The sequence below is a fragment of the Cetorhinus maximus genome, chromosome 14 (assembly GCF_964194155.1).
Source record: "Cetorhinus maximus chromosome 14, sCetMax3.hap1.1, whole genome shotgun sequence".
Classification (NCBI taxonomy): Eukaryota; Metazoa; Chordata; class Chondrichthyes; order Lamniformes; family Cetorhinidae; genus Cetorhinus; species Cetorhinus maximus.
In genome coordinates, this window is record NC_135892.1 from 716,978 (window position 1) to 732,626 (window position 15,649).

A 15,649-nucleotide genomic window follows, 5' to 3' on the forward strand; every position below is an offset into this window, starting at 1 on the left:
AGGTTCACTGGACCCCAACAAATCAAAAATAAACTCAATGATGTAAATTATATAGTGAGTACTCCAGACAAGAGGAAGAGTCAGTGAATGTGTCATGTTAATATGGTAAAACAATATTATGACGTGCAAGATAGTCAGGATAGGAATGTATTTACAGTAGTAAAAGAAGTAGGGAGTGAAATAAAAATATTGGAACATTCAGAATGAATCAGAGGTCGAAAATTCTAAAGTCGACCCTCTTGCAATCAGATTGGATAATACAGAGATGCTTAAAAATTTAGATATAATACTAAGCTATCTTCCAGAAAACTGTTGAGGTGACTTGCAAAAGCTATTACAACTCATGAATCAATTTGTGTGAATAGGCCAGGGAAAACATCTTTGGCCATACATGATGTTAATTAATGTAGGGGATGTGTTACCCATAAAACAACACCCTTACAGACTCAATCCAGAGAAGTTAGCCCAAGTGAGGAAAAAAATCAAGTTAATGATGGAAAATATTATTGAAACGGGTCACAGTAGCTGGAGCTCACCTACTGTAATAGTGCCAAAAATGGATTGATCATAGTAATTATGTACAAGTTATCGCAAAGTTAATGTGGTAACAAAGGCAGATTCATGTCCAATTCCATGGTTAGAAGGTTGTATTGAGAAGAATTGACTGGTAATGTTCGTTACGAAAGTTGATTTATTGAAGGGATATTGGCAAATTCCAATAACTGATACAGCCAAAGAAATAACCCCAGATGAACTTCATCAATGCAAAGTCATGACTTTCGGAATGAAAAGTGCATCAGCAGCTTATCAGAGATTAACTAACAAGGTCACTGAAGGATTAGGCAACTGTGTTGTATATAGTGATGATTTTGTTGTGTTCAGTCAAATCTGAGGAACGTTCTCAACACTTGAACAAATTGTTTGATTGGTTACAAAGAGCCAATTTGGTCATAAGTTTGCAAAGAGTGAATTTGCCAAAGCGAAGGTAACTTATTTGGGCCACACTGTGGGACAAGGCCAAGTAGTGCCTAGAAAAGCAAAAGAAGAGCTATTTTGGATTTTCATTGCCTATGGCAAAACAAGAGATTATGGTATACAGGCATGGGTGGATTCTATCGGAAGCTCGTTCTGAATTTCAGCAGTGCAGTGGCTACCCTGACAAACTTGTGAAAAAGGCAAGAAATTTGAGTGGACAAAGGAGTGTCAAAGTGCCTTTTCGCAGCTTGAAAGTTGTACTGACTACCGCACCAGTTTTAGCAGTGCTAAATTATGTAAGCGTTTAAACTGGTGGTTGACATCAACAACATAGGCGTTCGTGCAGTTTTATTACAGGAGGATGAGATGGGAATGAAACAGCCAGTTGGTTACTTTTCTCTGAAGTTGAATTCTTGCCAACGAAAGTATTCAACTGTGAAAAAAAGAGGCTTTGAGTTTGGTGTTGGCTCTACAACATTTGAAATCTACATATCTAACAACGCTGCAGAGATTATTGTTTATGCCAACCATAATCCTCCAACCTTTTAAGCAAAATTTCATATCAAGAATCTGAGACTATGTCATTGGAATTTAACGGTACTACCATATAATTTAAAGATTATTCATGTAGCAGGAAGAGACAATACCATAGAGGATGCTTTATCAAGAGTTTAAATGTGGAGGATCATGGATGTCGTGATCAGAATGGACTTTTGCGAAATATCATTTTTATTGACAAGTCATTTTTCCTTTTATATTTGATGTAAATGCATTGGTACTGCTAGAGTGTCTGTATAAGATATAGATAGTGATAACAGGAATTGTTTAATAGAAAAAGAAAACACCTCAAAGATGCCTTTTTTTCTGCAGAGAGGAGGTTATGAACAATGTTTAATCTAAGTTTAATATATTATATAGATAGATATAAATGATATATACATATGTTTGTGTGTAAAGAAAGGTAAAATGGTTGCAGTTTCATTTAGGTTGTATGAGTGTCTTGGTGCCTGGTAGTCTGCACAGACTCCTGACTGAAAGGTCAGGACTTTTGGATTTGTTTGTGTGATACACATCTTTCATGAGTTATTACAATCCCTGAAGATAAAGTGATAGGATAAAAGTTTAGTGATTCTGGAGAAAAAAAAGCTTTACTTTTGTCTAGCGACAACTGTCCAGGGATAGGCAAAGAAAAAGACAGAAGAGTCCAGTGTTTGTCAAAGTGAGAGGACAGGAACTCTACACTCTTGGATAAGAAAGACTACAAGGCTATTGGGGACAGTAGTTGGCTGAATAGTCAGTTATAGAACTCAGTAAAGTGATCAGTTTAGCAGAGATACTATTGGAAGACTGAGTTTAGAGTATGGTTTCTGGGTGTTTTGAGGAAGAGATACAAGTTGAGTGAAAAGCATTGAGTGAATGCTCAGGAATTCGCTGGAAGAAAACAGTTTGCAACAGTGCCAGTCCCAAGCGAGAAGCCTTTGTGTCAAGCTAGTGGTAACTCTTCACTGGTTTGTGTCTGTAAATGTATTACTGGGGTAAAATAATGGTAAAAGTGTGAATTTGAAGCATCTTCTTGTGTTTGTATTAAGATCTTTCCAAACCTTTTGTCTGGCGTAATACATTTTTTCTTGTTTAATAAATATTTTATTCTTTATGTTAAAAGCTCATCAATAGACTCCTGTGAATTTGTTTAGTAACTTTCCTCCGCGGTTTCTAAAAAAAGTAATGTTAGAATCAATCAAGCCAGGTTTCACTCTGACCTGACTTGTCCAGTATTAACATCAGCTGGGATCGCAACACTCCACATTGTTAAATGTACACTCCGATTTACTATCATTCACAATTTCTTTCACCATATCCCCAATTTCCAAGTCCAAATCATTAATGAACAAAAGCAAACTCAAAAAAGTCTCTGGAGCGCAACATTTCCCATTTTCTGTCAGTCTGAGAAAATTCTCTCACTGCCTACTCAGCTTTCTGTCTTGTATTCATCTTTCAATAGGCTGTTATCTAGCTCTGGCTCCAACTGCCTTGGCCATGAGCACTGCAAAACCTTCTGAAATGCAATCACCATTGTTAATTAAATGAACATGGCAGCCAACTTTTTTTCCATTCATGGGTTGTGGGCGTTGCTAGGCCAGCATTTTTTGCCCATCCCTAGTTGCCCTTGAGGATGTGGTGGTGAGCCGTCATCTTGAATCGCTGCAGTCCATGTGCTGTATTTGCATACTGCAAAGCCTTACAAGGAATGAAAAGCTAATCTGTCTTTAGTGATTTTGATTGAAGGAGAAATGTTGCCCAGAGCTCTCCATTCTTCTCCAAATAGGGCCACAAGATCTTCATGCCCAAGTGAACAGTTTAATGTCTCATCCAAGACAGCACCTCCAGCAATAACACTTGTTCAAGCCTACACAGAAAAGTCAGCCTAAATTATGCATTTGTGCCCACATGGAACTTGAGCTCAACCACAAAAAAATCAAAAGGAAATATCTTCTCACATTTACAGAGTTGCAAAAATAATTTAGAAACTAGGGGCAGAATTTTGCACTTGGCGCGCAGGTGCGCGCCTGACATGCTCAAGCGTAAAGTAGCACGTGATGACATCAGGTGAGTGTCCTGACGTCATCGCACACTCGCATAATATTTCAGTCAGTGGGCACGCGCAAGTTGGCAGCCCATCCGCTGACAATTAGAGAGCTATTAGCCTATTGACAGCCCAATTAACTGGGATTTTTCACTGCCCGTCCAATGTTATGGCTGGCAGGCGAGCAAATCGGCCAGGCGGCCTTTGCATTTTTCAGGAAACCTCATCCAAGGGCGGGATGAGGTTTCCGAGGTTAATTTTAAAAAAGATAAAAATGTTTGAACACAAATTTCAGCACCCAAACGTTAAGGTGACTCATCCTGATGTGTGGGCATTTGTTCCGGATTTTTATATCTTTCTTATTGAATTTAAACTTTTCAGCTCCCTGAGGCAGCTCTCTGCCTTCAGGGAGCTTTCATTCCACCTCCCGTACGCCGACTTCAGCGGACACCCTCCTCCCGCCTCCACCTCAGCAGTGCTGAGCTTTTCAGCACGCCTTTCACGTTGGCTGACCGTTAATTGGCTGGCCAGCCAGCGTGAAATCGCAGTCGCAGGCGGCGTTCTGTTCCCCGGCCACTCCCAGGCCTGCCGATCGTAGCCGCATGCTGACCCGAAAATCCTGTCATATGTGGTTTGTCCTTAGATAGCCCCAAAATATCACGCAACGTAGTAGTTATTTGAAGGAGGATTCCAATATTGCTGCCCCAAAACTTTCATATCTCAAGCTAATCCCACACTGCAAATTTATATCTAAAGTACTTAATATATCCTTTTGTGATGCCAAGAATAGATATGGAGTCACTTCAATTATCACAATGTAATTTAAAAAAACTCAAGCAGGCTGTTCTTGCAATTCTGGCCTCTTGTGCGTCCCCACTACCTCCATCCCACTATTAGCGGCCGTATCTTTAGCTGTCTCTGCCCAAAGCGCCGAAATTCCTTTCCTAAACTCTCTTGACTCCCTATCGTCTTTTTACGATCCTCATAAATACCCAGCCCCTTGACCAATCTTTTGGTCCAGTGGTAGCCACTAGAAATATAGTGAGGGCCAATTGGGATATTGGAAAATTTTTAATCAGGATGCAATTTAAAATAGAATTCAAAAACTACTTATGGATTCATTGCAACTCACTTCTTCAAAAACATATCTTGGTATGTAAAACACAAAAATGATTGTAAAGGATAAACACATTAACTGTGCACAGTATGCCAAGTATGGTCTAACCAAGTTCTGAAGAAGAATCACATCAGAATTGAAATGGTAACCGTTTCTCTCACCACGGATGATGTCAGATCTGCTGAGTTTTCCCAAGACTTTGTTTTTATTTCAGATTTCCAACATCCGCAATACTTTGCTTTTAGTGTTCTAACCAAAGTTTAGCATACAGGATATTGAGCATAACTTCTCTACTTTTCCTCATACACTACACCCTTGTCTTCTAAGTCATTCTGGTTGTGACAGTTCATTTTATAATTTTTGGCAACAAATGATAATCTTTATAATATTTATGTTAATTAGTTATATTCTCTCTCTTTTAATTAATGACTTTACAGCTATCCCCCGTTTAGCACTCTGGTGTTCCAAAAAAATTGCGTGCTAAATGAAAACGTGCTAAACAAAAATCCCTTTTACATAACAAACCATCTAATAACGGTGGGTTACATCCCTGACCTGTAATTTTTGCCTTAAAGATCTATGGCACTACCCTGAACCTAACTATCCCAAAAATCCTCTTGCTTACTCTTAATAACTTATCCCCTACTCGATGCTTCCCTCTCCCAAACCCACGCCGTGAGCAAGAGCTCTGGGGAGGGGGTACAGCACGTGGTGCACAGGAGGGGGCCAAATTTTGTCCAAATAAGCTTCTGTGAAGCACTTTGGAGCATTTTCCTACCTTACACACACTATATTAATGCAAGTTGTTGCCACATCCACAAAATATTTTTCAAATTTCTACTAACTCCTCTGTAAAGCTGAATGAAGGTCTCAGTTTACATATGTTTTCCTGAAATAAAGCACAACCTCTGGCCTTTTGCCCTACCCCTTATTTCCAAGTATTATTCATTTTGTCACATCTATTGTTAAGCCACCATTCATCTGAGCAACTTGGCAATTAACAAAAAAGTTGAAAAAAACAACAGGAAAAAGACTCCCTTAAAGCCAATAAAGACCATGTCAACAGCAAGTGAAAATAAGTCTTAAGGAGGTCACACTACATGTACACCACATGAAAACTAATAAAAACGTAAAACTAAATATTTAAAATTCCTTTTCAAGGCCCTAAAATAGCTTGAAGCAAAAGATTGTACTGAGTTGATGCCACAAAGACATGTTATACTAAAACGATCTACAAAAAAGAAAGAGGAAAGAAAAAAAAGTTTGGCATGCATTATTGTGGCTATGAAATTTAAGGAAGGATGTTACTGAGAAGGAAACCAAAGAGAACAGGGTCATGAAAAGCTGAAAGTTGGTATCCATATCGAGGCACTAAAATAAATCGAGTGTACCAAGCTTTTACACAAATTTTACAAATGAAGTTTAGCATTATACGTAGGAGGGCCTTAAAAACATAAACCCCTAGTTTATGATTAGGAATGGATAATTTGAGGATAAAACAATATGAACAAATATTCAAGGACATTTAAGTTTCATACATAAAGATACTATGAAGCCTTAATTTGAGAAATATTTGATTTACTCCCTTAAAAATTAAAATGGTATAGATTACAGAAAGAAAAAACAATACTGAGTAAAGATCACACTTTAGCATAATCAAGCAGAGCTTTCAACTTGCTCCATGATTTGGAAATATCCCACAAATATACCCCATTTTTCTTACCTATGCTGTGAAACTGCCATCTGCTGTTGATTTTCTCAGGAAGCAGTTGAAGTATTTTCTGTTCAAGGTAAATTAAGAGTACAAATTGAGATACATGATTCAGTATAGCACCACTAAATCTCAAGCTTTTGACACAGTCATTCATGACACAGGGGGAGGCCATTCAGCCCATTGAGTCAATGCCAGCTCTCTGTGGAGCATCCGGTCACACTCATTCCTCTGCGCTATCTCCAAAACCTGCAGGTTTATTTCCTTCAAGTGCCCATCCAATTTCCTCTTGAAAAATTGATTGTTTCTGCTTGCTTCTACAAGCAGCAAATTCCAGGTCACCACCAGCCGGTGTAAAATGTTCTTCCTCACACTCCCCATGCATCTCTTGCCCATTATCAATTATTGCCTTTGGATTAAGATTTAACTTTTCCATGAAATGGCAAAAACAAGGTTAATTAAACTCAAGACATTGCAAGTTTGAAGGCTTGAAAGACTCTGATGCCTTAGGAAGTACCATTCTGACTGGTCTATATTTGATAAAAGCACAGCCAGATCCCAAACACATTCAAACTTTTAATTGACCCAACCATTTTTAGTTATCATTCTTTAAGTGTCATATTTTGAATTTTAAATTCCATTCTTTTAAAGTGACACTAAATGCACTTTTAAAGGTGAACTGTATAAATCCAACTTCAATATTACTGGAGATTTTGACCCCCTAGCTTGAACATTACTTGCTGTGCTGTTGATAGGTGGTTCTGGCAAATTGTAGAAATCACATTGCCTTAGAGGAGGTAGAAGGTTTTTTCTTATTACTTCAGTTAAAGAGCAGTATGTGTTCAAGAAAAGTGAATCTTGGTTCAGTGGTAACATTCCTGCCTCTAAGTCAGTTGGTCATCAGCTCAAACCTAACTCTAGGCAGGGGGGCAGGGCCCCAAACCCTTGGCATAAAAGTCAATGGCGAGCCCGGCTACACTGGGCCAGCTCGCTAGCAACCATTTAATGCATGTTTGGCATTTAACTAGCTTGAGGTGGTCCTTCCGCCCCCATCAGAGAGGAGGTCCCACTCAGACCTGCAAGCCAATCAAATGGTCAGCAGCTTTCTTGTCTTAACAGCACCACCCAGAGCAGTGGCCACTGCTGGGATTGCAGGCAGGCCCCGAAGACGAGCAGCATGGAGCCCAGACTTACTCTTGTGGGAGAAACAAGAACAAAAATAAGCAGTCTCCCATTTAAGTCGGAGATGAGGGGAATTTTTTGCGAGGGTCATGAGCGTGTGGAACTCTTTTCCCCAGAGAGCAGCGGAGGCAGGGTCATTAAATATTTTTAAGGCCGAATTAGATATATTTGTGATTGACAGAGGAGTCAAAGGATAAAGTGAGTAGGAAGGAAAGTGGAGTTGAGGTCACAATCATATCAGCCATGATCTTATTGAATGGCAGAGCAGATTCGAGGGCTGAATGGTCTACTGCTCCTAATTTGCGTGCATCTGTATGCCACAGTTCAAATGGCCATAGAATGCAAATTTTATACACCCACCTCAGCTAAATACCTGTAGGCAATGCTACTTCATTTTAAAATATATGTTGCAGAAATGTTACATGAACTGTATGAAGGCTAGAGAAGCATTTGGAAATTGTGTCCATTCTTGTTTTTCTTTCTCTTGCCTAAAGACACTAGACATTTATAGCCCAGCAATGACTTTTAAACAAGGGAAAGGGGGAAACTGTGTGTGCGGCAAATACAATCTACACTGGAAAGAAAAATCCAGAATAGCTCAAAAACAATAATGCCTTTTCTCTAAATCATCAGAGCTACAGAGATGGTAAAGTTTACAGGCACCAGCTGGAAATGTCTCAGAGTGCTGCCAGATGCAGAGTTGTACCATTGACATCTATTTCATAACCAAGATTTGAAATGAATTTAAAAGAAAGAGCACTGGAATGAAAATCCTGATTTTTCTTGACCTATAAAGGTCAAACTTGTCTACATGGAAATTCACACATTATCAATTCTCGCATTTTGAAATTGCTAATCTATTTAAATTTATGGTACAGAAGGTACCATAAACTGCACAGGTGAAACTTCTGAATATGTGGTTAAAATAACATGTTGCTATAATGGTGGCTTTTTAAAAAGACACAAAAGGGTGCGTACATTTTAAGTGGAATGCATTGTTGCGAAAACTCTTCCAATGCATATCTCAAATAGTCCTGTATCACTATCCAATTACGAGCAACAATAGGCATTTGTCGCACTCCTCACATAAAGGAAGATATGTCAAAACACTTTACTTTGAGAAGATCTCAAGCAGGACTGAAAAAAAGAACACATTAGATGGAGCAGAAGGCATGGTCAAAAAGTCTGTGGAATAGATCACTGCAAACAGGAATGTAGGTGGCAGGACAGATTAAGCAGGGAGTGGGCAGTAGCTGAATGAGCTGCCACCAAAGGAAATAAGTGGGAGATTGCATTCATGAAACAGAGCCCCTGGATATAAATCATTACACAAGAATCTGATATAATTTTATTATTATGGTGAGAAATGAATTGTTTTAATATTGCAAACTAAGTACAGCATCACCGTATAACAATGCCTCAACACCAGAAATGTTGTATGACATAAAATCCTCCTATTTTTTGTAGGAATTTGTTACTCTATATGCTGAGTTGAAGACCGCTGCAGTATAAACTATGCTATGGTGAAACTAGAGAGATGAGTATTTCAATCATATTTAAATGCTCACATTGAAAGTGAGCAATTGGGAAACAATTGGTAAAGTGTATTTTACATGGCTGATTTTACAATTGGTAAAGTGTATTTTACATGGCTGATTTTACAATTGGTAAAGTGTATTTTACATAGCTGATTTTACAATTGGCAAAGTGTATTTTACATGGCTGATACTACACATTCAGAATTGTTATCTCGTCGGGCTTGTAACATCTGGCAGGTGCAGTGAGATTTATACCTGTCTTAACTCCCTAAACCAAATCTTGGTGGGAAAAAAAATCCCTTTTAGCTTACATACAGTAATCAGTTTAATAAAGTTTAAAGTCATTTACTCATAGGAAATATTGAGTGGAGAAATTGAAATAACTGTGGATTACTGAGGCTTTAAGCAGCTGTTTCATGGAGGTGACTGTGATCCAGAAAATAACACTGAGAATGAGAATGTGGAATTATCACTGAGCCCTCCCTAAAACCAACCGTCAATCACTATGTTTTTGACCTTTTGTCTTTGACTGTTCATTCCATGACTTGCTCATAAGTAGGAATCCTTTCATCAATTCCCTCAGAACCTTGGTTGTTTCAACAGTAACAGTCTTTTGTACTTATTCAAAATCATTAATCAGTTCTGACAAAAGGTCTACATCTAAATTAAAAACTCCCCTCCTTTCAGATAGACAGACCTGCTGTGTGCTTCTGTTTTTCCTTCTGTATTTATTTGTGGTTCCTGTGTGCAATATAAGGCATGCTAATTCTTTAATAATTGAATTACTAGAATTTGCATTCATTCGCAAGGCTTGTAATAGACAATCCTTAACTACTTAGTTTAATAGGAAAACAAAGTTGGCTTGTACATCAAATATAACAAATGGGTTACTGCAAATGAATTGCTGGAGGGGGCTATACAGTGGAATTCCCCAAGATACAGTACTAGGTCCACTGCAGTTTTTGATATGCATTAATGACTTGGGGCACAGGGCACAGTTTTGAAATGTACAGATGGCACAAAGTTTGGAAGTGTAGTAAAAACTGAAGAAGATAGTACACAAGAGCACCCCAAGGACACAAGAATTAGCAGCAGTAGACGGTTCAACCCCTTGAGCCTGCTCCACCATTCGCTAAAATCATGGCTGATCTGACTGTGGCCTCAACTGCACTTTCCTGCCTGTCACCATAACCTTCGACGCCCTTGTTGATCAAAAATCTAACTCAGCCTTAAATATGTTCAATGATATGTTCAAGCTTCACTGCTCTCTGGTAAGAGAAATCCACAGACTAATAACGCAGAAAAAAATTAACTTCATCTCAGTTTTAAATGCAAGGCCCCTAATTTTTAAACTGCGTCCCCTAGTTCTAGACTCACCCACAAGGGGGAAGATCCTCTCAGCATGTCAAGTATCCTCAGGATCCTTTATAGTTCAATAAGATCACCTCTCATTCATCTAAACTCCAACAGGTGTAGCCCAATCTGGTCAACCTTTCCTCATATGATAACCATTTCATCCCAGGAATCAGTTGAGTGAATCTTTTCTGAACAGCTTCTCAAGCATTATATCCCTTCTGAAGTAAGGAGACCAAAGCTGTACACTGCTCCAGATGTGGCCTTACTAAGGCCCTGCAGAGCTGTAGCCAAACTTCCCTATATTTATATTCAATTGTCCTTGCAATAAACACTAACATTCCATCTGCCTTCCTAATCACTTGCTGTAACTGCACACTAACTTTTAAATAATACTTCATCACAATGGATTTCAAGGGGACATAGGCAGCCCTTGAATAGGTGGACACATTGCAGAAAAGTATGAGGTGATACATTTTGATAGGAAGAATCAGAAGAGTCAATACATGCTAAATGGTACATCTTTAAAGGGGTGGGAGTGAGAGAAGAGGAGACTCCAGGGGTTGCTTGTGCACAAATCTTTGAAAATGGCAGTGGTGAACACAGCTATTACTGAAGCATATGGAATCTTGGACTTTATAAATATAGCCACAGACTCAAAATCCAGGAACTTATGCCTTTATGACTGGCCGCCTTCTCTGCTCTTCAACAACTTTTTGACCAAGGAATCATTTCCGTATTTCAAGCCTGCGTATGTTTTCTTGTGGGATGTTCAGTTACGTTTTTCCCATTACCCTCCCGATCTTTCTAATTATTACAATAGCCGCCTCAACACTCAGTGTTTTGTCAGCAGCTTCTACCAACCAAGCCACCAGGGCCACACATCTTCTGACCTCATTACAGCCTTGGTCTAAACATGGACAAAAGAGCTGAATTCCAGAGGTGAGGTTAGAATGAATGCCCTTGGCAGCATTTGACCAAGTGTGGCATCAAGGAGCTCTGGTAAAATTGAAGTCAATAGGAATCAGGGGGAAACTCCACTGGTTGGAGTCATGCCTAGCACAAAGAATGATGGTTGTGGTTGTTGGCCAATCATCTCGCTCCTAGGAAATCACTGCAAGGGCTCCTCAGGGTAGTGCCAACCATCTTCAGGTGCTTCAATGACCTTCCCTTCATCATAAGGCCAGAAGTGGGGATGGTCATTGATGTTTGCAGTGTTCAGTACCATTCGCAACACTTCAGATGCTGAAGCGGTCCATGTCCATATGCAGCAAAACCTGGCCAACATTCAGGCTTGGGCTGATGAGTGGCAAGGGACTTGGTGCCACGAGTGCCAGGCAATGATCATCTCCAACAAGAGCCTAATAATCTCCTGTTGACTTTCAATGGGATCACCATTGCTGAATCCCCCCCATCAACATCCTGGGAGGTACCACTGACCAGAAATTAAAATGGACCAGCCATATAAATACTGAGGGTACAAGAGCAGATCAGAGGCTGGGAATTCTGAAACAAGTAGCTCACCTCCTGACTCCTCAAAGCCTCTCCACCATCTGCAAAGTGCAAGAGTGAGAGAGAATAATCTCCACTTGCCTAAATGAGCTCCAACAACACTCAAAAAGCTCCACACCATCCAGGACAAAGCAGCCCATTTGATTGCCGCCCCATCCGCCAACTTAAACATTCACTCCCACCACCGACATAATGGCAGCAGTGTGTAATATATACCAGGATGCACTGCAGCAACTCACCAATACACTTCTGACAGCACCTTCCAAATCCACGGCTTCTACTGCCTAGATGGACAAGGACAACAGGCGCATGGGAACACCATCAACAGCAGGTTTCCTTCCAAGCCACTCACCATCCTAACGTGGCACAATATCGTTATTCCTTCACTGTCACTGGCCACTAACCATCCCCACTGGGAACTATATTGCCGGTCCTTCACTGTCGCTGAATCAAAATCCTGAACTACCTTCCAAACAGCACTGTGGGTGTACCTACACCACATGGACTGCAGTTCAAGAAGGTGGCTCGCCACCACCTTCAAGGGCATTTAATGATGGTAACAAATGCTGGCTTTGCCAGCGATGCTCATATCCCATGCAAGAATATAAAAGCCTTTCCTTCCTCTCTAGCTCCAAACCCTCAGCAGTGTTCAACCATGGTAGTGTGAGCAAAGTAGGAAATAGGAGCCATAAAATGTTGCAGCAACAACACTAAGTGAGGTAAAACAGAATGCTAAAGAAAAGTAAATGAGAATGTGGAGATATTTAGAAGAGGAGAAAGAAAGAGAGAAAGCAACAATTTTTATTCATTGCAGACTTATTGTACCAATGTCTTTAGCTAATGGGGCACTAGAATCTTTTGTTGGATCCAGCCACAAAGGTTTGAAAAGGTGTTTGCGGGGTGAGGTAAGGATCAGACCAAAAGGAAAAACAGGGAAGTAAGAATATATCTAAAAGCAGCCCTGACTTGTGCATACATAAGAGTCAGAGCTTGAACTCATTTAAATTGATTTCAGTAATACTGCAAGCTAGAAAATGGGTGGGGTGGTGTGAAAGGGGACAGAGAAACTGCTTAAAGGAAGGTAAAGAGACAGAGAGAGAGCATGAATGAGGGGCACAAACACAGAACTGAGCTAGGTAAGGAAATGGGGTAAGAAGAAAAAGAGTAAGTGGTAAAAGAGAACCTATTAAGGGGGCATAAGTCTGAAAGTAGGTAAAAAATAACAAAAAATGCTCTGTGCTTCATGGTGCAGAGAATCCACTGATGGGAGAAAGGAGACAAATGCACATTACCCTGTGGTGGGAAAAGTGGACAACAGAAAAAACAGCAGCAGTCATAGAGGACTATAGATTTCTTTAGATTAAAGAGCTAGTAGACCAAATGACCTACTTTCAAGCTATGCTCCATTACCAGTGAAATCTTAGCGTAACAAAATCACATTACAGGGCAAGTAATACTAAACAAAATTTTCACCAAGTCACATTGTTGAGAAAGGTCAGCAATAGTCTATCAAAAACAAATAAACATGCTTTCATTTTTTATTTCCATCTGTGAATCTTAAATATTCATGACATAAATTACCAGTTAAATGTGCTGACTTTTCAAATAATATCCTGGTCTTATCACACTTAAATTATCACACATCAAATCTGTTCAAGAGATTCTTCAATTTTGTTTAGTTAAAGATTTGGAACAACTATATTAAGTTATACTGATGGATGCTTTAGAAAGTTTTTAAATGCCCACTGTCTTCAAAAGAAGCCTTGTAAAGCCTTGAATAGACTTCAAAAGAACACAATTCCGAATTTAAACAAGGCACTAATACCCTTCTCAATGCATTCTCAATTTGTTTTCTTACTTTACACTCCCTTAAGGTTTCAATCAAAATGATCTCTCTTTACATTCCTTTCAGATTTCATCCAAAATGATCTCTTCCATAAGAGTACATAATGTACTCTGCAGTAATGGGACATGCAAGGAGTTAATATTCCATTTACAAATTTTCATTTTCACAGTATGTGCTTGTCATTGTAAACGGAGGCATGCTCTACACGTTTGAAACTAGCAGTACAGATGATCCTTAAACAAGAGTTTTTCATAAAAAGAGCAAATACTTAAATCTCATCACCTTGCGATGCAATACAAAGAATTTGGTACATTTGCAGGCCAGCTATATATCATAGTAGCAAATTTATTTCTTCTTTTGATAACAAGAATAAGGGGCAATTCACAGAGCTCTTTACATTCTAAAAGCCAAATCAGATTTTTGTTAAATCTAGTTTTAAGACTGCCTTGCTCGTTTGGATAAGGTTGTCAGAAATGTGGTGTTACTGCTAATTTACTCAATGGGCTGAGGGCCTTGAAACGAGTGAAGCTGCCAAAGGCATTATTCTAAAAGAATGCCTTGCTGGGTAGAAGGTTGACAGCTCATGATGTCAGGCATGTTGAAAAGAAGTTACAGTTTTTTCTTTCAAATCTATAATTAGGTTTCAGAATTTTACATTCACCACTGGAGGTCAGTCTAACTGTAATTTCTCCCATCTCATCCCTCTGTTTTTGGAGATGCTATGTCTTGTTAATGTATAGTTCCTGAGGTAGGCACTGGCAACAATCTAACACTAGACCTTCTTCATGTATAAGCCAAGGCAGCAGTCTCAAAAGGTTATGTAAACATGGGCATCACTGCAGCCTAATCAAAACCTGTCCTCAGCTGACATCCATGTGCCATGCTTCTAGTAGATTAGTAGTGATAAACCCAAACCCGGCTGATTTTGCCCTTCTTAAATTTTGCTGATGCCAGTTTTTGGATCTGAACTACTGCCCCAAGGGAGATTGACTAACTTCCTTATTTACTAAAGTTACATTATTTAGTGTGAAGATGGGATGAGGGTGCAGATGCTTGAAAGAGGAGGGGCGGGGGGGGGGGGACAAAAGAAGCCCCAATGCAAATTATTTTTAAAAAGCTAAATTACACAAATTGGAAGGAACGGAGAAACAGAAGTAAGTCATTTAGTCCCTTGAGCCTGTTCTGCCATTCAGTGAGGGGTCTTGACTGATTCATGACTTAACTCCAAATACCTGCCTTTGTCCCATATATGTTAATAGCTTAGGCCAACAGGAATCTATTAACTTCAGGTTTAAGATTTAAACTGGCTAAAGATTAACATTCATTTGAGGAAGAAAGTCCCATTGTACGTAGAAGTGCTTCCAAACTTCATTCCTGAAAGGCCTGGCTACATTTTTCAGGCTGTGTCCCCTAGTCCTAGATTCCCCAACCAGCAGAAATAAGTTTTCTCTCCAGCAACCCAATCTGTTCCCTTTAATGTCCTGAAAATTTTGATCAAGTCAGTGCTTAATTTTCTAAATTCTAGGGAATACAACTCTAGCTTGTGTAATCTCTCCTCAATTTAACTCTTGGAGTCCTGGTACATTCCAATAAATCTGTATTGTACTCTCTCCAAGGCCAATATATAACGAGGTGTGGTGTCCAGTGATGCGCTATACCTATCCTGTACAATATCTATCCTACACTCTAACATTCAGGGTAAGTATGAGGTGTATGTGAATTAACAGGCGAACTGCAGTTAGAGAAACTACACTGCACAATAGATGACAGATGCGACTAAAACAGATTCCATGGATTTCTTAACAACCTACTCAGATATTTGCCACATTAT

At 39.4% G+C, this 15,649-nt stretch overlaps 1 protein-coding gene across 5 annotated transcripts in view; it reads right to left on the reverse strand.

Moving 5' to 3' along the window:
- Positions 1-15,649, reverse strand: part of ralgapa2 (Ral GTPase activating protein catalytic subunit alpha 2) — a 515,740-nt gene that overhangs the window by 402,917 nt on the left and 97,174 nt on the right. For all 5 annotated transcript variants that reach the window (XM_078556382.1, XM_078556383.1, XM_078556384.1 and 2 more), the window contains exon 4: positions 6,400-6,457. In XM_078556382.1, coding sequence (XP_078412508.1) covers positions 6,400-6,457 — 58 coding nt within the window. The remainder of the gene's footprint in view (positions 1-6,399; positions 6,458-15,649) is intronic.